Below are 27865 nucleotides of genomic sequence, written 5' to 3' on the forward strand. Positions count from 1 at the left end.
AACTGTTTAGATATACGTGGTAGATTGCTCATGCTGTGTGATAGGCCCTTTATAGCCTTCTTCGTTTTGTTCAAGTCCTACATGTCCTCAGCTCAGATGTAACCTCCTTTGTGAGGAATCAACCCCCAGCCTAGCAGATTTAGCTCCCATAATCCTTTGAACTCCATAATTCTTTATTCATTCTTTAATGTTGTACTTCTTACATTTTATTATTATTAGTTGTATATGTATATGTGGGCCAATGTATCAGAAGAATAGAATTGACAGGGGACCAGACTGGAGGGGTGGATAACTTAACAAATTTATAGTTGATAGGAAACCATTGAAGGGTTGTAAGTAGGTAAGTCATGGGGGCTGATTGGACAGTTTTGAATTGTAAAATGGTTATTATGGTTTCTATACGCCATGTGATAGATTAGAGGGGACAAGATGAGCAGAGATCAGTCACGACTCCAGGGCCGAGGGGATGAGAGTCCTAACTAGACCATGAGATAGAGAAAGGGAGCATAGGGGATATAAGTAGGAAAAAGATTAGTAGGACTCTGTGATGGATTGGATGGGAGTGGGATAGGATGAAAGAATGGCCCAGGAAGCCTCCCAGCTTCTAGCTTGGATGACTACCACTGAGAAGTCAGGCAGAGAAGCGGCTTGTAGATGCTGACAGGGAGAGTGAGTTTGCTTTTTAATGTGTTGTTTTGAGCCATTTGTGAAATGTGAATTGCTTGATATTTAGGTATGAAGCCAAGAAGAGTGGTCTGGGTTATAAATACAGCTCTAGGGATCACCAGCCTTAAGGTAGTAATTGAAATCATAAGAGTGGCTGAGAACCTTACTTAAGCAATCACTGGCTGTCCAAAATCTGAAGGAAGCTTGATTTTACCTTTTTTTTTTCTTAAATTGAAATATAGTTGATTTACAGTTGTGTTGATTTCTGCTGTACAGCAAAGTGATTCAGTTTTACATATATATATATTCTGGGGTTTTTTTTAGCTTGATTTTAAATATAACAACAACTGTTTACACATAGGTGGTGAATTTATGTGGTTGACACCCTTTATCAGAACTCAGAACACCAGCATTTGTACAAATAACCACCATGCTGGCCTATAAAATTTTAAAGCTAATAGTATAACCTGATAAAATGATGATTTTGCTATATGCGTATATGTATCTTGAGAGAGATTAATTAAAGGAAATAAAATCACAGTTGAAGCTGCTGGATGGTTGAAATTAAAAAAGAAACAAAAAAGAGTGGCTGAGATTATTCTAGGAGAGTCTGTATAGTAAGAGCCGTGAGTTATTTATAAATATTTTGGGAATTATTTAGAGTAATAGCCTCTCCATTTTACAGATAAGGAAATTGAGGCCCAGCACCAGAGAGACTGTGGGATTTACCTCCATAGCTAAGAAAGAGAAAATGGAATTCTTCTGATTCTAAATTAGTGTTCTTATTATCGTATTGGTCTCAAAATAAAACCACTAATTTAGAGGAAACTTGGAAACAGTTTGCTTTGGAATGCCCCAGAGGAAAATCCAACTATTTATCAGACAATTTATCTTTTTATCTGAATTCTGGAGAATCAGATTTCATAGTTATTTTATCCACATGATTATATTGGTCTGTGATGAGAGTTTCTATAAATGTATTAGATCACAAAACAGTTTGGTTCTAAGTCCATGGAAGGTTAACGTAAAACTCTACCAATCTCTTACCTGTAGATCTTTTTGGAATGAGTAGCAGGTGAAGTCTGTTAATCTGTGCGCATTAAGAGAGCACAGGGACTTTTGTGCACATACACAGAGACTTGAGTGTCAGGACATTCTTGGAGTCACAGAACAAACTTGGCATCATTAGTACCTTGCTTTAACTATTTCTCTAGCCATAGAGAATAATAACATAGATTCTGTGTTAGGGCATTAGTGTTCTAGATGCAATACATTTTGTTTACTGCTTATTAACTGTCATTAATTCACATGGTCATTTTTATATCTTTGTTTTCCTTAGAAACTGACATACACAAAGGAAACTGTAAGCAGGTGAGTGTCTTTTTTCCTAAGTTCATGCTTGGCAACAGACATGTATCATACCTATTCCCAGACTCATCCCACATTTGATGATTCCTTCCTGTTTTCTTGCCAGTTCCTGCAATGACCAGGCCTGTGGGTTAGTCTCAAATGCTTTTCCTCATCTTGAGGCCACTTCCCTTCCCAGACCACCTCTGCAGCCACTGTGCTAGTTTACTGTCTGACCTTCCCAGGAGGCAGACTTGGTCCTCTCTCTTGGGTGAGAAAATAGATTTTTGGAAATGGAATACCAAATGATCTACTCTTGTTGAGGCTTACAGGCTAATGATAATATTGATCTAAAATGGTACACCTTAGTGGAGGATGGTTTACTAAATGATGGGTTGTGATGTGGGTCACTTTATTGTGTAATGATGATTATGATGTTGAAGCATAGGAATAGCACAGCCTTGATGAATCCTCCAGTGGTATGAGTCTTGGCTCTGTGGGCCTTTAGGCTTAGGATTAAGGTCATTTCTGGCTCCTGAACAGTAGCAGGACAAAGCAGATCATGGAAGGTGAGGGATTTTGAGCCTACAGGGACTAAAGATTTCCAGTTCTATCCATACTCAAAATATCTAGATTATGCCAGCACGTAAGTGATTTTTTTTGAAAAACATCACTAGGGCATGCAATTCAGGTCAGAGTCCAGAATTTTGCCTCAAATTAGATGGAAGGACAGATTGAAAAACCAACTAGGTGAGTCAGTGTCCAGAGGTCTAGCCTGGGCAGCAGAGTCCAGGCAAAAGCATAGCTGGAGTACACCTGTGGGTTGTAGTGGGGTATATGTAAGTTTCAAATCAAACATGAGTAAACAGGAGGAAAGTGGGACTCCTTGTGGTCTCACTTCGTACAGCTAACAGTACCACTGAGTCTATGCTGGGGCCTGGGATTGAGCTCCTGCTTAGCTGTGGGGCAGTGTGGTGCTTTAAATGTGTGTTCTTCACCTCTGAGAGCCAGAGCTCGGAGGTTACTTGTGATTGCCATTGCAACACGAAATGCAGTAGACTAAATAATCTTGTGGGTCCTACCAGTGCCAGTAATCTTCATGGTTGTATGTAATAAAAATGATAGCACATCTTACATATCTTATATGGTTAAGAAGTATATAAAAACCATAATAAATATGGCTCTTAACCTGGAAGAAGCCTTGGAGTTTACCTGTGAAAATGGACATTGGAAAGATTGTAGCTTGTGAGTTATTATAAAGTGGTGGAAGGAAGGTTATCTGAAATAGAATGGAAAGTTGTAACACCATATGTGGATTGGTGTCATAACACATAACACATGAGGTGAACAGAGGTAGCTGGAAGATGTTTGAGGGGTAGTTTGTGTATTCCTACGTAGCTCACTTCAACTGGGTGCAGTTTTCTGCATTCACCTACTATTTCTTGTAATGAAATTGTGTATGTGTAGAAGAGAAATTCTTATTATGGTTAGTTTTCCTGATGTGTTAACCATGTTGAAACATTCATAAATAAACATCATAGAGAACTGACTGTGTCACATATTTTTATTGTTAAGGCACTGTATGTCCTAGATAAATGAGGAGACTCAAAATACTATGCACCATCCTTAGAAAACAGGACATGAGTAAAAATAGCAATACAGATGAACAAAAATATAACTGAATTTTGAGAATTTAAAAGTTGGTATCCTTCCCATGAAACTAGAGCAGACCAGGTCGGGGTGGGATGAAAAGTTGTGGTACTTGCTGAAATGGTACTTGCTGAAATGAGGTGACCTGGAGTTAGGTAACCCTGGGAGTGAAACCATGGGAGTGGTGTAGGAATTCACTAAACCCCTCTTTCTTTAAGCTGAATATTATAGTCATCCCTTAAAACCCTTAATTTGCCCATCACTTTTCTATATTTAAATTTATTTTTATGATTTTCTTGAGATTACTCTCATTTTCTGTGTTGAGATTCTGGTACTAGTTTTCTATTTCTGCTGCAACAAATTAACCACAAGCTTTGGTAGCTTAAAAAAACACAAATTTGGGCTTCCCTGCTGGTGCAGTGGTTGAGAGTCTGCCTGCCGATGCAGGGGACACGGGTTCGTGCCCCGGTCCAGGAAGATCCCACATGCCGCGGAGCGGCTGGGCCCCGTGAGCCATGGCCGCTGAGCCTGCGTGTCCGGAGCCTGTGCTCCACAACAGGAGAGGCCACAGCAGTGAGAGGCCCACGTACCGCAGAAAACAAAACAAAAAAACCCCACAAATTTATCTTACAGTTCTGTAGTTCAAAAGTTTGACATGAGTCTCAAGGTGTTGGCAGGCCTGCGTTACCTTTCTGGAGGCTCTAGGGGAGAATCTGTTTTCTTGCGTTTTTTAGCTTCTAGAGGCTGCCCACACTTGTTGACTTATGACCCCCTTCCATCTTCAAAGTTAGCAGTGGCTGGTCGAGACTTTCTCACATTCTATCACTCTGACACTCTTCTGCCTCCTTCCACATTTACATTGGGCCTACCTGGATAAACCAGGATACACCCTCTTCCTTAATGCCAGCTGATTAGCAACCTTAATTCCATCTGCTACCTTAATTTCCCTTTGCATGTAACCTAACATAGTCACAGGTTCTGCGGATTAGGATGTGGACATCTTTGGGAGACCATTATTCTGCTTACCACAATACTTGTCTGTAATTTAAATTGCTTCTTTTACATGAACTCTAACCTATCTGCTAACATATGGCTTGTACCAAATAGTCTGCTGTGTACCAATTTAACCTTCCCCCTACTATCATCTGGCAAGTCTATTAAAAAAAAGCATTTTCCACCTTACTCAGGACCTCACATCCCATCTTACCCTTTAGACACCAACCTGTCATTGTTTTTTTCTCTCTCTCCTGAGTGTTCAACTTCTCCTGTTACTAACTGCTCATTAGCATTTAAACATGCTCAAGTGTTCCCAGGTTACCTGTTTTAAAAAAAGGCCTCCTCCAGCACTTGTCTCCAGCCAGACATCTTGAAAACATCTCCCCTTAGCTCCAGTCATAATTTATTCAAATACATTTTCCATCCCCTTTTCTCTTGCTTCTCCTTCTGGAATCCCTATTATGCATAGATTGGCATGCTTTGTATTATCCCATAGGTCTGTTATATTGCTTTCATTTTTTTCATTTGTTTTTCTGTCTGCTGTTTTGATTGGGTAATTTCCATTATTCTATCTTCCAGATCACTTATTCTTTCTTCTGCATTACTCATTCTGCTGTTCATTGCCTTTAGCTCAGCTTTTGTCTCAGCAAATGAATTTTCTAATTTTTCTTGGTTCCTCCTTATAGTTTCTAGTTCCTTTTTACAGTAATCTGAATTTCTGTCGATAACCTTTCTTAATTCCTTCAGCATTTTCATTACCTCCTTTTTGAACTCAGTGTCTATTAGACTGAAGAGGTCTGTTTCATTGTTTGTTCCTTCAGGGGAATTCTCTTGGTCTTTTAACTGGGAGTGGTTCCTCTGCTTCTTCATTTTACTTATATTTCTCTCATTCTGTGAGTTTAGGAGAAACAATTATCTACTGTAGTCTTGGAGGGCTATTTATATGCAGGATCATCCCTGCATAGCTCATGTGGGTTTAATAGTTTTTTGGTGTGAGGGCTGTTTTTGGTTTGAATGATTGCTGTCTCTTTCCTCAGCATGTGCTGTCCTTTATCCCCTTGATAGAGGGTGTGCAGGTGCGTGGCCCTACGCACATGCTCCGAGGAAGGCGGGGGCAGCGGGTCCAAGCTGCCTCTCGAGTCCAAGATGGCAGCAGCAGCTCGCACCTGGAGCTCGTGTAGGCGGTGCCCTGCTGCAGAGGAAGAAGCTTCTATGGCGGTCCCGCCCCTCTCCTTGTGTGCTTCCCAACAATGGCACCTTGCCTCTGTGGTGCACCCCCTAGCAACGGCACCTTGCTTCTTTTCCTAATGCCTCTGCATACAATATTTTATTTAGTTTTCATCAGCACCCTTGTGAAGTAGGTAGGGCAGGAGGTGTTTCTATTTTAGAGATTAGTTCTTGAGGCCCAGAGCAACTGAGGTATTTTCCCAAGTTATACACAAAGTTGGTGATACATCTGGGACTAGAACCCAGGATTCCTAATTCTTGCCTTATGTTCTTTTGTTGTCACATGCTCATTACAGTTAACAGATTCTAGAACAAAGCAAAGTATAGTAAATTGTAAAGGGGAGTAGTAATCTAGATATGAAAGTATTGTTGGCTTGTTTTACTGTATTTTTAAACATGTATTCCATGTGGCTATGATACCTTTTGACACAATTCCATCTGAATTCCACTGACATGATTAGGTAGTCGTTGTGAGGAGTAAATTATGAGCTGGATAAACTGAGAAAATGAGACAGTAGGGGGTTGTTTGCTGCTGGTATTAAGCTGAAGGTCTTAGCTGACCAACTTCAAATTTGTGGGTTGGCCTAGAAATGAAGCATTTCTGTCTCTAAACCCAGTACTACTCTGTGTTCTAGTTCTGTTGTGAGTCACATTTTAGGGTATCCCTGCAGGAGGCACACCTAATGAGAAAATGTGAAAGGATTCTTGTTACTGTCTTTTGAAGGAAGCGTGGGAGGATGAGGGATTAAGTGTTAGACAAACGATTTGAGTTACTGAGAGTTGCCTACTTACCATCATTAAAATAATGTTATTTTGAATTTAGTAAGTGAAATCCAGTTCTACTGAAGTGAGCAGACTTCTCCATTCTGAGTATTTACTTAGAGAATTAGCTTAAATTTGATTTTAATTTGGGGGACAATTTGACCAACCCCAGGTGAGGTCTGGTTTCTCTGCCATGCCATCCCAACTTCCTTTTCTAGTTACTGTAGTATTGTACTTTGTTTTACTTTGACCTCTTTGCTCTTCATATTGATTGCTCTCCAGCTTTCACTGGGTTTCCCTTCCTCTTTCTTGGTCCTTACACATTTTGACTTTTAGGTCTTTTAGTTTATGTACACCACTATCATTAAGACCAAGTAAAACCATCTTGGTTGCTCTTCTAGGGAATATGGGTCACATAAAGTCCATGTGATGTGGAATTAATGTGGGTAAGAGTGAGGTTTCTGGAATCAAATGGGCCTATTTTACATCACAGCTCCATCATTGGCTAGCTGTGTGACCCTGAGCAAATTCTTAATCTCTTCTATCATTAGTTTCCTCATATGCATAAATGGGGATAATAGTGTCTTCCTTTTAAGACTGATGCCAGAATTAAGTGAGTTAACCAAGATAAAGCACTTAACACAATGCCTGACACGATAAATTTAGTTGTAGTCATTCTTGCTATTATTATCATTGAAAAGAGAACTGGATATGGTTAGGAATTTTAGGTATGGCCTTGGGTGACCCTGAGAAAATTGCTTTACCCATTTGCACCTTGATTTTTCATCTATAAAGTGAAGGTATTGGGAGGGATTCTGCCTTGTGGACAGTTGATAAATCCTATTCAAGCCTGATGATGTTAATGTCTCTTCCAAATGCATCTGAATCCTAGTTTTTTAAGCTCCGTCTCCTGCAACCCAAGAAGCCTCTTGGTGCTTTCTCATCATCCAGGTCTTCCTCTACTCATCATTCATCAGAATGACTTATCCAGATGTCCTATTCCTTTGGGTTCTTTTGGATGACAGCTCACTTAGTAAGCAGTTTCCTGCAAGTGGATGAAAAATAACCAATAGTGGTAGGTTTGGTGTACTGGTTTAATATGTTATTCTTTCTAGATAGTATTTCTAAAACCAGAAGAATCCTTATGGTGAGATTTTTTTTAACCTATATTTCTCAAATTTTCTACCAAAGCCTGGGGCTTTAGGGAACATGGCCCTAGTTGACTCCCCCACTCCAATTCCAGTCATGAAATGTCTTTGAAACTGTCATATTTTATCTTAATATTCATTTAAACTTTATATTCTACTCTATAGCCACACTTGTTTTAATATTAAGATGTTTTAAATTCCATATCAATTTTTACTTAGCTCCCTGCCTATGCTTTTACTTTCGAGTAAAAAATTGCTGCTTCAAGATGTGTGCCATGTTTATCTGGTGGCTGTGAGCGACCCTTCCCCTGCCCCACCGTGATCTAGTTTAGAGCAGCAGGACAATTTAAAGGGGGTGGTTCTGAAGTGAAGATGGGACTCACTGAGACATTAGCAAGTCTGAGAGGGAGACATTTTGACTGTGATTAACTCACCTTCGAAAGGTGACTTGTGGAAAGTTGAAGAGAGTTTTCAATTACTATAATTTAAATTGTATATTTTGGGGGTATATGCAAATTTGGACTTGCAGAAACCCACCTTCTTTTCTTTAGAGCAAGGGCTTTCTCAGATTATCCTCTGATCTCTTCAGATCTTTGCTTTCAGTTGCAGGGCAACATGGTAAAAAGATAGTCAGGGACCTGAAACCTGAGAGCAATGTGGCCTATAGCAAATCATTTCTCTAAGCTTGACTTGTTTTATATTAAAAAGTTTTATGACTCTGTGATCTCTCAAATGAGATGAGATTTGGGCTTATATGTTCGCCTTAGCAGCCAGTGCTTTCGTGTCTGTACTACTTGTTGAGTTTGTAAGCATGTATTTGTTATCTGTTTTCTATTAGACGGTAACCTTCTTAGACCATGGGTGTTTTGTTCACAACTGTATGTCAAGTGCCTTCTACACTACACTGGTTGGCCAATAGTATTTATTTATTTGTTCCCAAAATATCTATTCAGTGCCTACTAAATGGTAGGTTCTTTTTTAGGGTGGAGATACAGCATGACTATGGCAGGTAAGGTCCCTAATCTCATGGAGTTTAGATTCTTGAGGCAGTCTTATTCAATAGAAATTTCTGTGACGATGGACATGTTCTGGGCTGTCCAATAAAGTAGCCATTAGCCACATGTGACTGCTGAACACTTGAAATGTGGCTAGTGTGGATAAAGTTCTGAATTTTAAACTTTAATTTTAAATTAACTTAAATTGCCACATATGTCCACTGGCTACCATATTAGACAATGCCATTCTAGAGGATTAGGGCGTGGACAGAGATCAAAAAGTAGATAAATAAATGAGCAGGATAATTTCCCATAGTGATAAGAACTGAGAAGAAACAAAACAGTGTTATGAAATAGTAAGTAAGGGAGTACTTTATGTAGGGTGATTCTAGTTGAGTAGCATCAAAAAATGTAAAATAAATCAATTGTAAAGACTATTTGTTTTTTTAATTTGCTACTTAGTACTTTGGTTTGGGAATCGTTGTTTGGAGATCTGGTGAATCCTTTTTGGAAAACAAACCCCAAAATAACCCCTCACATTTCTATCATTTAATAACTCCAAACAATTTTTTTCCTAGCCCTGAATTGTCATCTCCAGTTCCTGTTGGTGATACCTCAACATTGGGAGGTAGGCTTTTGTGCCTTTTATTCACTTTTCTTCTAAAATTTATTATCTAATTGAAAGGAAGCAAATTTTTCAGCTCACATTTTAAAAATACCATGTGTTTCTCTCTACGTGTTGTTAAAGAGTCTCAAGAAAAATTAATTCTTTTGTCACTTATTTTATGACATTATGATGTGGGTACTTAAGAATCTTTAATTATTAATTATAAAACAAAATCGGAAAACTGCTTAAAACAAATGTACAACCTAAACAATTGTTTTATGGCAAACACCCTATGATCACTGCTTATGTCAAAAGGTAGGACCTTTCTAGCTCCACCATTTGTCATTTGTCTTGTAGAGTTTTCCAGAGTAATTTTTTCTGATTGCATTCTGTGGTGTACTTTAACATTTACTTTGACCTCTATATTTCCTATAAATTAGTAGTTGCTTTCTTTGTTTTGTTTTGTTATGTTTTGCGGTACGCGGGCCTCTAACTGTTGTGGCTTCTCCCGTTGCGGAGCACAGGCTCCGGACGCGCAGGCTCAGCGGCCATGGCTCACGGGCCTAGCCTCTCCGCGGCATGTGGGATCTTCCCGGACCGGGGCACGAACCCGTGTCCCCTGCATCGGCAGGCGTACTCTCAACCACTGCGCCACCAGCGGGGCCCGCTTTCTTTATTTTTAATTTTTTTTTAAAAAAAGCTGTTCTATGTTGGAAATTTCAAACATATACAAAAATAACACAATGAGGCCCAGCTTCAGTAATTATAATTTATGGGAGGGGGTGGGTTGAATTGGGAGATTGGGATTGACATATATACACTACCATGTATAAAATAGATAACTAATGAGAACCTGCTGTATAGCACAGGGAACTCAATGCTCTGTGGTGACCTAAATGGGAAGGAAATCCAAAAAAGAGGGGATATATGTATACATGTAGCTGATTCACTTCGCTGTACATCAGAAACTAACACTACATTGTAAAGCAACTATACCCCAATTAAAAAAAGATTATAACTTATGGCCAATTCCAACCTTCACCCACTTCCCCTGTCTGAGAGTGTTAGTTTTATCAGATAGCTCCTTAAGGATAGGGACTTTGTATCCCTGGAGGCTTGCATAGAGCCTGACATATAGTACGTATCAATAAATGCTTGTTGAATGAGTCATATTTATTTCTTGTGCTGAGGAGACTCTGGATAAATGTGTCTTGAGGTTAGAATGCACAGAATTTCTAGGATGAAAAAGTAAATGACTTTTAGAAATGCCTTGGAAATCAGTTTCTTGCTTCCTGATAGGAATTCTGATTTAGTCATGGACTGAATTCATGCACATGTCTTTGTTTTTCTACTTAGGTGCCAGTCTCAGTGTTCCATATCCAGGGGTGACCTTCTATGAAGGTATCTCAGAGAGCAGCTTGGAGAGGCCAGAAGAGAGTGTGAGTGATGTTCTGTTTTGTTATTTAGTTTCTAACATGGAGAATAGGGATTAAGAGAGATTTATAGTCCATTGCCAGACTACACAAAACTTCAGGTGGTTCCCTTTATGGAAATGTAGATTCTAAAACCAGTTCAAAAAATCTGTGATTCCTTAGAGAGCCAAGTAAATCTGCTTTTGGCAAGGAATGGCTTCAAACTGTAAATGAAATGACTAGGGGCCTGGGGAGCTGTCATCATGGTAAGCCCACTGTCTTTTGTGGGCTGTGTACATAATTTACTGTGAGGGTTTTTGCTTATGTTCTTTTGTCTCTTAATAAATCAGGACTTAGTCTTCTTCAGAGGGAAAGTATATAGATTTTATGTAGTTTAAAGAAATACCATGCTTTTTAAATGCATCATTATTAATAGTAATCTGTCCACTAAATAACATTAAGTTGGCTTTCTATCACATTGAAAATTTTTTAAAAAGTATACACTTCCAGGAAGATAGAAACATTTTGTTAGAAATTTTGTTAGATATGCATAAATCCTAGATTACTTAATATAAGCAAACTCTGATTGAACGTACTCACTAGAAAGGTACAATTTTGTTACCTTACACCTTCTCTTACCAACTTGGACATTTTAACTTCTGAGAAGTCAAGTTAAGTCACCCCACTCTGCCCCACCACTTTCCCTGTCACTGAACAAGGCTGGTGGTAGTTTGGGATCCTTGAATCAATATATTTACCCTTAGTACAACTGTGTCCAAATTAGATGGTACTAGAAAATATTGGCATTTGATAAATATTTGAATAAAAAGTTATACTGTAGTTCTGAACTTGAGGCAGAATAGTTATGATTTAGGTCTGGAAACATTTACAGAATGAGATAGAATTCACTATAATAGAAATGAAGACATTGTGTGTAATCAATTGGAACATTCTAAAACAGAGAGGGTGATTTGAAGGTGATTTATAGAATCAGTAGGAAAACAGAATAGTACAGGGATACATGACAGGAATTAGATTGCCTGTACCTCTAGTTCAAAGTGAAGCCTAATGTACAGTTTTACAGTTCAGTTTTTTCCTAATACATTTTAGAAATTATATACTTTATTTCTGTTTTGTTACTATTTACCCTGTGTGTTATTATGTGTATTTAATCTAGCAAAATTTAAGTTTTTCAGAATCTTTATCCTTATCCTGAGTAATACAGGAACATTAGAATATTAGAATGATTCAAATGATCACCCTACTATTTTATATGCTATTTTTCAGTATTTTTGTTCTTTCCCTTTAAAGCTTGTTTTACATTTACCCAGATGTTTACCACTTTATTTTCTTAAAACTCTTTTTTGCAGTTTAGACCTCTCTTCTGGACTAATTTTCCTTCTGAAATATATGCTTCTGGTATTACTTTAGTGAGAATATCTCACTGGTTCAATCTCAGTTTTTGGTCACCTGAAACTTTATTATCCTCTTATTCTAGAAAGACACTTAAAATCTGTATTAAATTCTAGATTGAGTTTTTTATTTTCAAGGTTTTATTTCACTTCTTCTAACTTTTATTGTTGCTACTAAGAGCTCAACTAACAATTTAGTTCTTATTCCCTTGTGGGTAATCTTACTATTTTTTTGTCCTACTTTTAAGATATTGCTCTCTCTCTCTGTCTATCTATATCTAATGATGAGAGATAATGACTGAGAATTTCTCAAAATTTATAATAGTAATAAAGCTTCATGTTAAGGAAGTACAACAAATCCAAAGCAAAATAAATAAACATAATCACACTCTTATCCCCATTGTTGTGAAACTGCAGAATCCCATATACTATATAGTGTACTACTGTAAGTATACTGTAGTATAGTATACTGCTACAGGCATATCTCAGAGATACTGTGCGTTCAGTTCCAGACGACCATAATAAAGTGAATATTGCAATAAAGCAAGTCACACGAACTTTTTGGTGTCCTAGTGCATATAAAAGTTATGTTTAAACTCTACTATAGTCTATTGAGTGTACAATAGCATTATGTCTAAAAAAAACCAATGTATATATCTTAATTAAAAAATACTTTATTGCTCAAAACTGCTAACCATCGTCTGAGCCTTGAGGAAGTCTAGTAGTAACATCAAAGATCACTGATCACGCATCGCTATAACAAATATAATAATAATAAAAACATTTGAGATATTGTGAGAATTACCAAAATGTGACACAGGGACATGAAGTGAGCAAATGCTTTTGGAAAAAAGGCACTGATGGACTTGCTTGACTCAGGATTGCCACAAACCTTCAATTTCTAAAAAATGCAGTATCTGCAAAGTACAATAAAGGGAAGCTCAATAAAATGAGGTATGCTTGTGTATATAGTATCCCCAATACTATATCATTTAGTATTATATAGTATCCCAAATACTGTATCATATACTACTCTAACCATAACTATGATATAATAGTATATAATACAGTATTGAGGATACTGCAGTTTCACAAAAATATATATAGAAGAAATTTTCAGCTGTTACTTCATATGATTAGATATATGTCTGACCTCCTCATTTTATACCTTCTGTCAGTTAACCACTGTTTCATAACTTTCTTTGTCTCTCTGTGTTGCATTCAGAAATGTCTTTCAGTTCACTTATTCTTCTTTCAGCTTAGTCTAATTTGTTTTTCAAACTGTCTATTGAGTTTTTAAAATCCTTGCTTTATGTAGGAGTCTTTGATCTGACTTTTCAACACTATTTATATTTATATTATATCCCTTTGTGGTATTTAAAACTAAAGCCTAGGTCCCAAGGGATCACTAGATATACTATGTACACATAGATTACTGAATCACCTCTCTGGATTTTTCTAACCTATCTTTTTGGATACCTTGGGGCTTTCTTTATTTTCTTACAAACCAGCTCTGCATTAAAAACATTAAAAATATTTATTTAGCATTTTAGGCATTCTGTAGCAGTAAGGTTACTAAGGATATTTCTTGTATAGTAATAATAGAAGTGGAAGTATCTGTTCAAATTTAGTGAGAGAAAATTTAATATGGAAGAAGACAAAGTCTTGTACAAAATTCCTTAAGACTAAAGGTTTTTGTTAGTTTCAACATGACTCAGCAGTATGATGGGGAAAAAAGCTGAGTACTGAGGGGAAAAAAACTAGTAAAAACAAGTGTACTTTCAGGCTGCATGATAGAAATTAGAATCTACTATAAGGAAGGTGATAGTTGTACCATATTTTAATTGTACCATATTCTAATTGATCAGACCTCACTTATGTGTACCACACTCTAAGGAAGACATTAAGAGCTTGAGAAGTCTCTAGAGGAAAGGAACTAGTGAAAAATCAGGGAAGATGACAGCTGCCTATACTTATTTGAAGGGCTGTCTGGGGACTACACTTTTTATACGCATTCCAGGTTGCAGAACTGAGATCAGTGGGAATTTACAGGGAAATATATTTGGGTTTTATTAAGAACTTTACAACCATGAGAGAGCTTTTTTGGAAATGTAATGGCCTGCCTTTGAAAGTCTTTCCAAGACTTTCTCATCAGAGCCATTTAAACTGAGGATGAATAGATATTTGGGGGAGATACTGTAGAGAGAATTCAGGCATCAGAAAGGATGGTGGAATTTTCGAGGTTCTTTCCAGTTGTGAAGTTTTGAAGGTCTGTGGTTATTTGATCCATCAGGGAAGAAAGATGATACAGTAGAAAAAGCCCGGTATTCTCTTCCTGACTCTGCCATTGGCTTGCTGTTAGCCCTTAGGCCATTCTTCCATCTCAATCCCTGTTTTTCTTGTGTATTAAAATGGAGGGACTTGGATTAGATGAGCACAAGTGTATCTTGCATGCAGCAGTTATTAGTGTTGGGTTCTAGTAGTGATATTCTGTTTTCCTCATTCCTTCTACATTTGTTAATTGGGATTCTTCGGTAAGGAACTATTGCCACTTCTCTCTTGTTTATTTATTAAATTATTTATATCAGTACAGACTCATGGATATTTCTTTTATTCTTTGGATTATAATCCACTATTTATTTTGTGGCTCAAATTGTTCCAGCTTTGGCTTGTGGAAGACCTGGATTTAGATGTTACAGAGTACAAAAAGTTTGTTGGTGTGGTTTCAGATTCCACGTAGAAACTAACCTTTAAAACACTTCCACTCATTGAGTTTGGCACAGTATCAGAAAAGATTATCCATGACTATCTGAAAAGGCTATTAATGTATTCCTTCCTTACCCAATACATATCTGTGTGGCTGGATTTTCTTCATGTACTTCAACTAAAACAACATATTGAATGCAGAAGCAGATATGAGAATCTAGCCATCTTTTATTAAGCCAGACTTTAAAGAATTTGTAAAAATATAAACATTACTCTTCTCACTAATTTTTTTATTTTGCAAAACATATGTTATTCATTTGTACATGTAATGAGTTTCTTATTTTGAAATGAATTAATATATATATTTAAAATTTCTCTTTTAATTTTTTGTTTGGTGTGTATCTATAGATATAACCCACAAAAACCAAACTTCTTTGGGTTCCTTAATGAATTTTAAGAGTTTAAAGGGGTCCTAACACCAAAAAGTTTGAGAAACACCCTTCTAGACTATTTTTAGATGATAATTTCAACTCTTTTTCTTCTTTAAAAATTTTTTCCTTTTATTTATTTACTAACAAAATTTTCTATCCTTCCCTGAACCAGTCATTGTGTATTCAAAGGAATGTACAGATACACAGTAATTTTAATATTAGCCTATGTCTTAAAGTCCACCAGTTAGTTTCAAAGTCAAATATTATATAAATAATCGTCATCAGAAGTTGCCTTTGGCACAGTGTCTGGCATATCATGGGTGATCAGTAAATATTTGTTGACTGAATGAGTGAACATTTATTGTTCTTTCTCTAAAAATCCAGATTAGCAATGAAATTGAGAATGTGATAGAAGAATCCACAAAACCAGCAGTGGAGCAGGTTGCAGAATTCAGTATCCACCTTTTGGGGGAACAATACAATGAAGAACTACAGGATCCCTACAGCTTTCACCACCAGCGCCTTGTAGAAGAGTTTATTTCAGAGGTGGGTGATTTTGTTGTATTTCTTTTTGTATACAAGATAGTTTGCTGGGGTTGTAAATTTCCCATATTAACAACACTGGTTAAAGGTAGATTTCGGATTTAAGCTTTCCATCTGTTTGATTCAGGGAGTGGTGATTTAGCCATTTCTTTAGAAGGCTCTGTGAAAAGTTCACCGAAAGATGAACTATTTCATTGAAACAAAATTTTGTATGCGTTTGCCATCTGCTACCAAATAAATGCTATTTCCAACTTTGGCTGCACAGCCAAGGAAGAATGTGTTCTATGGCATGGTTTTAACTTGACCATATTTGGAGAAATGAGTATCTTTGAGAAACTGTATTTAGTGTGTTGTTTTTCTTGAGGGAACATCACATTTAATTTTTAAAATTTTATATTTGTTCTTTTTTTAAGTTGAAAATTTTTTAACAGTTAATAATAGGTAGTATGAGGCACCAAGTTCAAAGGACAAAAGGATATCCAGTGAAAAGTAAATTTTCCTGTTATCTCTGTTCCTTGGTTGGAAGTATTTTTAAAAAGGGGTTTCTTTAAAGAATTGTGCATTAGACCATCCCACAACCTTACTTTCTGGAAGAATTCTATATAGGGGCTTGAACTCAAGATTCTTTCAGTCAAAAATGACCCATTCTTGGCCCCCTTCTTGTGTGCCTTTGCTCTTGTATAGACTGTAAGGCACTGAGTGCCCATCTCCTCTCTCTGTCCAGTGAGAGGGCACATCATTCCTTCCTGTTTATTTCTTTTCCATCGCTCTCGATGGAATTCTCTTTGGCTAAGTTTTTCAATTCCATTACCTTGGACTAATTTCCTTCTCTTTACACTGTTTAGACGAGAAACAAAAATGTGCATCTCTCAGCCAAGCAGCATTATTGCAGCCATCAGACACAGAGAATGTAGGCCAGACGATTAATTTCCTAGCTGTGTGGCCAAGTTGTGAGGCTGTATGGTGTGTGGAAGAAATGTCAGCCAGGCCAGTGGCCACCTGGCATCAGATAGTGTCTTGGGTCAGCTGTTTGGTTCTCTCTGCCCTTGGATTAAGGAACCTTTAATAAGCCTCAGTGTTTGGGTAAACAGTCATGCTGAATGACTGCATGTTTAGAGAAAGTCTAATAAACACTCTGAAAAAACATTTCCAGCAGGGACTTTATGAGGTATAGGTAGCTATTGGCTTGAGGTGATTTGAGGGTGATGAAGGATCCGTTCCTTCTCTGGCCTTTTTCTATATCCCCGTCCTTTTACCTGGAATAAAATGTTTACGAATAGCCACTTCTTTGTATGGAACTGCAGGGTCAGGGTCATGTCTCTGAAAGGTCCTGTCTCCATGTTTACTGCAAACTGAAGGAGGCCCTCAAGCTCTCTCCCTTCAGGACACAGTCACAGGAATTGTTCCTTCAATATTATTTCTTAGGTAATATTGCAAGACACAGGGAAAAAGAAAGCCTGCTTGGGAGGATTGAGGTTCGGGAGCCGTTACATTTTTTTTTATTATTTTTTTTATCTTTTATGAGGAGAAGAGTAAGATAAACTTGGGACATCACCAAGAATGACATCAGAGAGGGAAAGGTCATTGTGATAGGCTTGGGAGTGTGGATACCTGACAACAGACACGGAATCAACACAGTGTCCTCGCATAGTGCTTTGTGTTCTGCAGCCTGCTGTATGTCCGTTTGCTAACAGCAGCCGTGTGGGTAATCATCTCCATTTTATAGATGAAACCCAGGAGGGCAAGTAACTTGTTCATGGTCATTTCATTTCAGCTTCTAGGAGTAGAAGGGAAAATCAGGTCTCTTCCTTCCTTTGAAAATGTTCCTTCCTTTATATCAATACAGAGTCCCCTTCATTTTAATTCAGGTGAGAAGTTGTCATGAGCCTCACAGTTTTCCCAGTCCTGGTCCCAATTTTAAAACCATATTTATCAGGGGAAAGAGGATGAGGCATGTATTTCAGTAGAAAGATTGGGGATTGAACAAATTTGGATTCAGTCACTTACCAAATGCATGATCTGGACAAATTAGTTGACATCTCAGAGTCTCAGTTTTCTCAACCATATAATGGGAAAGATATGTATCTCTTGGTATTGTTGAAAGGATTAGAAGTAATGTTATATCAAAGCACCAGGTACATAGCAGTCACTCCGTAAATTGTACCTGTTACTAATCTTGATGTTAATAAAGTGGAATGACTTTATTACAGCTGGGTACCTGTACATAGCTAACTGGGTATGATTAATTAGAATACATATATGTATTTGAATCAAGAGATGGCAAAACCCCAGATGAGTTGGGTTTAGTATTAATAATAACATGCACTTGTACAGCATTTTGCAATTAATGGAGTACTTTCAGCTACATTCATTTTAACCTTACAAAAACTAATGTGGTTGGTGGGCAGGGCAGCATTAATCATATGAAAGAAGACTTGTGCCTGGCCACTCTGCCAGTAAAAACAGCTGGCACTAACCCTCAGTCTTTGGATTCCTAGTCCTGCAGATTCTATCCCCAGCCTCATCCTCCGAGAATTAATAGTACTTCTCAGTTTTCTTTCAGAGAATGAAACAAGGCAATTATTATAGCTAAAAAGTTTCACATGTTTGGATTCTTTATCTGCAAGGCATGAATATCTTCGGTGAACCAAGATTTTAAGAAAATCCCATTCTCCTGATTATGTGTGGACTTGGTTTTAAAAGCAGATGCCCAGAGATGTCACTAACAACTTCTCTTGTTCTAGTGTCGGCCCCCTAGTGACTCATCTGGTGAGATTGTCACCTTCTGAAATGTTGTGGATAAAATGTTTGATTTTGTTAAATATGTATTTATGCATAACTGATTTTTTTAGGTATTTGGTCCAATCTAGCATTTCCCCCCACTCTAGTCACTAAGCTTATATTGATTTATGTGGCTTGATTTTAAAAACTCAGTGATAAAACTGGTTCCTGCAGTTGTGATGCTCATAAATTGGTCTTTTGACCAGTTACTGCTTTATAACCTCCTTCATGACAAGCAGTCAACAAGGCCTAAGCCCAGGTCTGCAGATTTCTTTCTTAAGTTAGCTGTGTTCACAGCCCCTTGTGTTGTAGGAGTAGGAAACAGATGCCACCAGACATTTTACACTTAGAGGAAATGAGCACCTAACTGTGTGTTAGCGTGTGTGCTGTGGCCAGATTTCTTTTTTAACATCTTTATTGGAGTATAATTGCTTTACAATAGTGTGTTAGTTTCTGCTTTATAACAAAGTGAATCAGCTATACATATACATATATCCCCATATCTCTTCCCTCTTCCGTCTCCCTCCCACCCTCCCTATCCCACCCCTCCAGGTGGTCACAAAGCACCAAGCTGATCTCCCTGTGCTATGCGGCTGCTTCCCACTAGCTATCGATTTTACGTTTGGTAGTGTATATATGTCCATGTGTGGCCAGACTTCTAATCCATATAATTACATTAAAAAATGTTATTACAGTTTCTTTGAAACCAGTCCTTTTTTCACATTTCATCACATAAGGGAAAAAACAGTGCTTTGCCAATAAAAGTGTGTTTTTTATAATTTGGAAAAAATTAATATTAAAGCACATCAAAACCTTAAAAATCAAAATGAAAAAGGAAAATGTGGCAGTGATGTAAAAACTATTTTCTAACATTGTAACAATTATAATTTTCTTAGCTTTCTGATCCACATATATCCATATGTGTGTACAAGCTTCTAATGGCTGTAAACAGGGCACTTTATATTTGACTCTTAAAAGCATTTTTTCTATGTACTTTTTTTACATTTCTACATAGCTATAAAGTTTATTTTTATTTTTAACAGGTGGAAAATGCATTTACTGGGCTACTGGGCTACAAGGACATTCATGTACTTGACTTTAGGTAAATAGACTTTAAAAATGCACATGTTTTGTGGAACTCTTTATTTCAAATGGAATATCGTTTTGTGTTTATTATGTATACTCTAACAATGATTCAAAATGATGTGAATACTGTAATTCAATACTATTTTGTTAAATTCATATTCCTTTTTAAAAAATTTATTTTTTAAAATTATATTGGGGTATAGTTGATTTATAATGTGTTAGTTTCAGGTGTACCACAAAGTGGATCAGTTATACATATATCCACTCTTTTTTAGATTCTTTTCCCATATAGGCCATTACAGAGTATTGAGTAGAGTTCCCTGTGCTATACAGTAGGTCCTTATTAGTCATCTGTTTTATATATAGTAGTGTGTATATGTCAATCCTATAAATTCATGTTCCTAATGCTGGTTTTTCAGGTGAAGAAACTGAGTCAGAAAAAGGCAAAATAATATATTCAAGGAGATATGTTAAATTGTAGTTGGGCCAGGGTAAGAACTTAGGAATTCATGTCCCCAGCTTGCTGCTGACAAGTCACACTGCTTTTATTTGGCACTGAAGGGAGCCTGAAGTCAGATTAGATGTGACCTCAGCGTGCTCCTAATGCTCGTCAGTGCTACACTAAGGTGACTTTGACGTCTCCGTGTATGGCCGCTCTGGAAGGGATGTGTTCATCAACATAACAGTTCTGGGTAAATCAGACACCTCTTTTTTTTTTTTTGCGATACGCGGGCCTCTCACTGTTGTGGCCTCTCCCGTTGCGGAGCACAGGCTCCGGACGCGCAGGCTCAGCGGCCATGGCTCACGGGCCCAGCCGCTCCGCGGCATGTGGGATCTTCCTGGACCGGGGCACGAACCCGTGTCCCCTGCATCGGCAGGCGGACTCTCAACCACTGCACCACCAGGGAAGCCCCAGACACCTCTTTTTAAGACATTTCTTCCCTACTTACGACCTGCAGCATAATACTTGTGAACATTTACTGAGTGAATACTTCTGGCCTCTTCACATTCCTGAGCTCACTTAATCGTCAACTCTTTCAGCAAAAATATCATTATTAATACTTATTTTGCAGAGGAGCAAACAGGTTTAAAAGGATGAAGTATTAGCCCAAGGTCAGAGAGTTTTTAAGTTAGAGCATAAGAGGGATTTTGAAACAAAGTGGCTGACTTTATAGCTCTCGCTCTTAACCTCTGTGCTAGACTGAGTCCTCTGAAGGTTTGGAGCATGTGGGTGGTAGCTGTGGCCCACCTGTTGGATGCAGGGGAGCATGAGCATAATTAACAGTGTATGCATCTTTGGCATAGTCTTGTCACAACTTCTGGGTTTTCCAGAAATAACAGCAAGCACTTACGAGCACAGTGTGCCAGTATTTATATTAAATCGAGCACAGTGTGCCAGTATTTATATTAATTCATTTAATCCCAACAGCCATGCTGTGAAAGACTTATTGTTATCCTCCTTTTTTTCTGACAAGGAAACCAGAGCACAGGGAATTTAAGTGTTTTATCTAAGGACACTCGGCTAATTATTGGTGCAGGGGCGAGGGCAAGCATGGTAAATTGACCCTCCACCTACTCTCACACCATGACCTGTCTCCCAGTTCAGCCTTAGCCCTTTGCACAGGATACTTGCCTCCAGCTGTGACTAAAGCTCACATGAGAGCCTGAGAAGGTGAGGCTTTTGAAGTCCTCTCTCATTTGGCAGCACTTGAAAGGCAGTTTGGCCTTTGGGATCAACTTGTCTAGGTTTAAATCCTGCCTTTGGCACTGCTGGCTGGATGGTTTTGGATAAATTAACAAGCCTTAACTTCTCCTTTGTATAAAAAAGATAATTTATACAATTTATATTAATCCTGCTTTATTAAAAAATACTTTTAAATGCTTTGGGTAAATTATTTAGTTGTTTTGTTTCTCAGTTTCTTTACCTGTAATATGGGGATGTTCATGGTCCTTAATAAGTTTTCATGAGGATTAAATGAATTAATTTTTGTAAAATGCATACCACATGGGAAGTTCTACTACATTAAATAAATGAATATTAAATAAATAAATATTAAAGGCTATGCAGTATCCTATAAGTTAGTCAGTCCTGACCTTTCCCAACCCCTTAGAACCTTACTATATACCATCTGATTTTCTTTTATTCATTTTAATACCACATAACACATTGTATCCCCCCAAAAGTATTCCCAATTTTGTTAGTGCCAACAGCTGGAGTTCTCTGCTGATCTACTGAAAAGAAGTTTATTTATAAAGAGATAACCATATATTAATTGTTTAAAAGTATTTTTAACAAGTTTGAAGACAGTAAAGACTATTGATTTTAAAATAGAATATTTTCTCCACCTTTGCTATCTTCCTTCAATGTACAGGAATTTGTCATTATCTAGTATATACAAGCATTTTCATTTAAAGAAACATTTCAGAGGAAGTACATTAAGAACTTGTAGTTTGATGAATTATATGACAATTATAACGCTCGTAAACTCTGCTTAACACTTTCCATTTTTGTTTTCAGATCCCCTAAGGAAAATGGCAGGTAGAGTAACTTTTGGCACTTTCTATACTGTCCACCTAATGAGGAGGTAGTTCAGAAAATATGGTAGCCCAACGTCCAAGGGAGTGTGGCTTAATTTCTTTATTACTTCCAGTATCACTGTTCATCTCCTTACAGATGAGTTGGCCAACATTTTTTTGTTAAGAGTCAGTAAATATTTCAAACCTTTTCACACTATACAGCCTCTGTCGCATCTACTCACCTCTGTCACTATCTGTCAGATGAAAGTAGATGTAAGCAGTATATTGAAAATGAATGAGCGTGGCTGTGTTCCGATAAAACTTATTCATGGACCCTGAAATGTCAATTTCATGTGATCTTCACGTCACAAAATATTGTTATTTTGATTTTTTTCAACCATTTAAAATATAAAATCCATTAACTCATGGACAGTGGGCTGGATTTAGCTCACAGGCTGTAGTTTACAGACTTCGTCATAGGCTGCTGACTGACAAGTACTTTTATTTTTTAATCTATTTTTATTTAGTTTTAAATCAAAAAAATTTTTTTGAGGTATAGTTGATTTACAATTTTCTTTTTTTTTTCTTTTTGGTGGTACGTGGGCCTCTCACTGTTGTGGCCTCTCCCGTTGCGGAGCACAGGCTCAGGATGCGCAGGCTCAGCGGCCATGGCTCACGGGCCTAGCCGCTCCGTGGCATGTGGGATCTTCCCAGACTGGGGCACGAACCCGTTTCCCCTGCATCAGCAGGCAGACTCTCAAATCACTGCGCCACCAGGGAAGCCCTGATTTACAATTTTATATAAGTTTCAGGTGTACAACATAGTGATTCACAATTTTTAAAGGTTATACTCCATTTATAGTTATTGTAAAATATTGGCTATATTCCCTGTGCTGTACAATATAGCCTACAACAAATACTTTAAAATATTGAGTTATACTTAATTTAAAATTGGAATAAAAACTGGCATTAATGAAAACACTTTGAAGTATACTATTGTCATTGAATAATATAATCAAGTGTCATTTTAAGTGGTAAATGAAAGGGAGAAAGCTGATCTCTATCATAGTTCATTTGCGAAAACAGCTGCTCTCTGGAACTTCTTAGAAGCATAATATAAAAACATAGTCAATTCGCCTTGTGAAGGTTGCTTGTCATTTTATCTTTGAACTCAACTTTATTTAAAATTTACTTTCTCTTGAAAGATTGATAACCATAATATAGAAAACATGAAGCAAATTCATAAGCTAAGTACAGAGATGTTTAGAGATACGGTAATATTTCTTCATTGTAATATCTTTTTAAAATATTTTTATTGAAGTATAGTTGATTTACAGTATTATATTAGTTTCAGGTGTGGAACATAGTGACTCAGTATTTTTATATATTATATTCCATTTAAAGTTACTATGAGATATTAGCTATATTCCCTGTGCTGTACGATATATCCTTGTAGCTTATTTATTTTATACATAGTAGTTTGTATTTCTTAATCCTCTACCCCTATCGTGCCCCTCCTCCCTTTCCTCGTCCCACTGGTAACTACTAGTTTGTTCTCTATATCTGTGAGTCAGTTTCTGTTTTGTTATATTCATTCGATTATTTTATTTTTCAGATTCCACATATAAATGATAACATAGAGTATTTATCTTTCTCTGTCTGACTTATTTCACTAAATGTAATACACTCCAGGTCAATCCATCTCATTATGCCTTCATTTATATAAGATATAAATATAATATCTTATATTTGAAAAGGGCTTTCTGACTTCCTCATTTTCATTTATATTATTTTAGCAAATATTCACTAAGTGTCTGCTAATTGGGCAAACCTTGTGCCTGCAAAAATGAATAACTGTTGGTCTCCATCATCTAGGAACACAGTCTAATTAAAAGTGCTTTCAGAGATATGTCAAAGTACGGGTTCTTTTGTTTTTTCATTTTATTTTCTTATATCCCTGTAAGACAGTGAAAATGAGAATATTCATTCTCCTTTTGGAGGCAATTTTGCCTTAGAGAGGCAAACTGATTTGACGTAGCTTACGTGACTAGAGGGTATCAGATATTTTGTCCAAAGTAATCAGGATTTGGGTTTCTGTACTCTTAGCATATGCAGACTGCTCTGTGTGTTTATATTATAGGTATATGTGTTGATGGTCAATATTCAACCAAAAGATAGTTTAATTGCTGCCCTCTTGGGGAGATTAGAATGTTAAAACAACCCGAATTCTGATGTTAATCCTGTGATCAAAGAATGGTTTCAGTTGCTGAGTGCTAAGTTCTCTATCGGGACACAGACAACAATTCAATATGAAACCATTAGATTTTATGATAGAATTGTTAACCTAAGTACAGTTTCTAAAATTGTTCCGTATTGTCAGATATTAACCAGTTGGTGGAGTTTATTCATAACTTTCTGGTATACTTTTATTTTGAGCTGTGTGTGAATGAATGTGTGGCACAGAAATAGTCTATTTATATAATATGTAACACCCCTCTCTCTCTCCATAAGCATTTATATACACATGAAATTTTCTATTTGCTTTGTACCTCTTTCAAGATGCACACATTATTTTAAGTTATTAGGACCCATTTGAAGTGAATAAACAAAATATCTGCCTGGTACACACACTTCAAAAATTCAGCTCCAGGCCTTGTAAGTATGCACCTTCTTCCTAATAGAAGTATGAGAGAAGGGGGGATGTCTGAGTTTCTCTGAAATATCTTTAGTTTGATCAGTTGTCACGAGATGTGGTATCATTATTTTTTCTATTTAAAACCTGCACACATCAAACAGCCAATCAGGGCATTAGAGGTGAGGAATAAGGGTAAATTTCACCTCCACATGACTGATGTCTCTGGAAATAGCAGTCAGACAGAGAAACTTTCCTCTACATAGCAGTCGTTTCAGTTTAGAAGATGAAAGATGATGCTGTGGTGATGGTTGGTTAACTTGGAGTTGCTGAGTGCAGAGAGCCAGCATAGCTTTCTTCAGTCAGATAACGTTTTGTCACCAGTGTGCATTCTGTGTCTTATGTACTTTCTTTTTCTCTTGGCTTTTATTCTGTTCCTCATCTTGAGATGTCTCTGTATTCCATTTACCATGCCAGAACTAAGTCTGTTCTGGGTCATGCTGAAGTTCTCCGATCTGAGAATAAATGGTTTTCTGATACCTCAAGCATTACTTTGAGTTCTCTTTCCAGGACAAAAACTTGGTAATAAATTGCAGTATCTCTGTGAGACATTTTATCTTCTTTAAAGAATTTATCCTTACTAGACAAGGTAGATGATATTAGAAGTGTTATTTTTAGAAGTCCAAGGGAAACATTGGGAGACAAATTATATTTTGCCAGTAAAGAGTAAGGCTAGTGATCTAACCCAGACTGCCTGATTTGCTCAGATTTCTTGATCCAGGAACATTTCTCTTGGTCCTCTCCCTATGCTATTTAAAAGTCATGCAAAGCACAGGTAGGCTCTCAGTAAAGGCTTGACTCTCCTTGTCTGATTTTCTTTGTAGCCTTGTCTGATTTTCTTTGTAGCTCAAGTGCTAACTGGCACAACCTTTTCTTCTTCTCCATTTTTTCCCTTATCACTGCTTCCTTAGAGCCTTAGAGTCTTAGAGCCATATTAACATGTTAATAGGTTGGGCATAGATCCCAAGGAGAAGCTCACCTTTCTGGAGATGTAGGCATGGTCCATCCCACAGAGCTTGGAAAGAGCATGCACATCCTCACAGAGCTGGGTTCTGGCTGTGAAGCAGTGTCCCTAAAATCATTACCCAGAAGACACAAATGTATGAGGATAATATGTGTGCTCTTTAGGGTGAAAAATTACTCTTTCATATTTAGAGACTTAAAAACCCTTCAGATTAAGTCAGGAGTATCACATACTGTCATTTAAGTGGCACAAATTCAATGGTCTTATCTGCATGCATTACTGAATAAAATTGACCGTTTGTTTTTTCATTATTTTCAAAAGTATTTAGTGAACTGCTGTGAGCCAGGTATTGTGTCCTAAATGCTTGGGACACATGTGGTGTGGTAAGTTGTGACCAGTAAGTGTCCCTCATACTATTTTATTTCACATTGGGGCCATTTTAGCATGTTTTACTGAATTTATTTCTTTACAAAAGGAGATCAGGAATTACTCATGAATCAACATATTGCGATATGAAAAATTAAGGGTTTGAGGGAATTTACAGATGACAAGCAGATGTCTCGCCACTTAGTAGGGCATCCGGGTGTCAAAATGCTAACTTTAAAACTCCCTAAACCACCCTGTTGGAAGTGGTAGCTTATCAGATCTGGGAGGAAAACCTTACTGACCTTAGAGTGGGACAGGAACATCGTATCATGCCTGGCTGCTTCTGTGGCAGGTGAGGGGTAACACCTTCATGGCTTCCCCTGTAGGCCCTGGACAAGATCAGAATGCCAGTGTTCCCAGGAAGGAGAGGTCTCTTGAGACCAATTTATGCTAACCAAACCACAAAATACAATGCCGATTGATCTATTTAAAGCAAGAAATATATCTGCCGACTGACTAATTATTGCATTGGCTTAGCTCATGCATTCTTTCCCCATAGGACAATCTGTAGGGAATTATAATCAAAAGTTCCTTTTGCAAGCTTGAGATCAGAGAAAGGAAGTTGGGTGATCCTAATGGCCAGTATCAAAGTCATGCTAGCCTGTTGCAGCTGTCTCCAGTCTAGGGATCTGTGTTACAAGGAAGCCACAATACACTGATCAGAAACTTTTCACTAATGGTAGCATAAATTAGTTGACTAACCCTTTTTCTAGACTCTATGAGACACTTCTCATTATCCTGACACTTTTTTTTGAGATATATGAATACCTTAATTAGGCTGCAGTTTTCTCTTTATATTCAGGCAGGTATAGATTTCTGTTAATTTGATAGGCACTTAATGCCAGGTACCAAGCCAAACATTGGAGATAGAAACTCAAGGAGAGACTGCAAGGCAGTCACTATAAACAGAATCTTTTTACAAAACAGCAAAGGCTATAATCAAGGAATATATAAGTGAGCTCAGAGGAGGAAGTGCTTAATTTATTTGAGTGCTTTGCTTTGGGCATCATTTTGCTCCTATAGAATGTCTGAAGGTGGCAGATTATTTCCATTGCACATCTGCCTTCAGTGGTTTCTCTTTGGGAGGGTGGTATTCTCCTTTCCTCTGGAGGGCTCTTGGTGTGTCTTGCTGGGTACTGCCTCTGATGGCTGTGTCTTATACACTGGCTGGAAGCCAGAATGATGAGTAGAGCAAAGCCATTCTCATAATGACTTTTTTCTGGTAGTAGTTTAATTAAAGTTACTGAGAGTGTAGCAAAGTAGTTCAGAATACAGGTACTGGAGTCAGGCAGATCCGTGTTTGAATCTTGACTCTATCCCTTATATATGGTGAAATTTTAGGCAAGTCTTTTAACTTCTTTAAAGCTCAGTTTCTTAATAACAATCTGAAGGTAATAAAACCTTCATAAGGTTATTATGAATATTAAGTGAGATTAAAGCCTGTGAAATACCTGTCACATTGTAAGCACTTACAAAAATGTTAGTTTTTAGCTGTTA

At 37.4% G+C, this 27865-nt stretch overlaps 1 protein-coding gene across 5 annotated transcripts in view; it reads left to right on the top strand.

Annotated features, from left to right (window-relative positions):
- The window catches only part of IMPG2 (interphotoreceptor matrix proteoglycan 2), a 72549-nt gene that overhangs the window by 16616 nt on the left and 28068 nt on the right, over nt 1-27865 (top strand). For all 5 annotated transcript variants that reach the window (XM_067739062.1, XM_067739063.1, XM_067739064.1 and 2 more), the window contains 6 exons: nt 2006-2037; nt 9370-9419; nt 10755-10837; nt 15744-15905; nt 19727-19785; nt 22288-22308. In XM_067739062.1, coding sequence (XP_067595163.1) covers nt 2006-2037; nt 9370-9419; nt 10755-10837; nt 15744-15905; nt 19727-19785; nt 22288-22308 — 407 coding nt within the window. The remainder of the gene's footprint in view (nt 1-2005; nt 2038-9369; nt 9420-10754; nt 10838-15743; nt 15906-19726; nt 19786-22287; nt 22309-27865) is intronic.

This window comes from Pseudorca crassidens, chromosome 5 (genome assembly GCF_039906515.1).
Source record: "Pseudorca crassidens isolate mPseCra1 chromosome 5, mPseCra1.hap1, whole genome shotgun sequence".
Lineage (NCBI taxonomy): Eukaryota > Metazoa > Chordata > Mammalia > Artiodactyla > Delphinidae > Pseudorca > Pseudorca crassidens.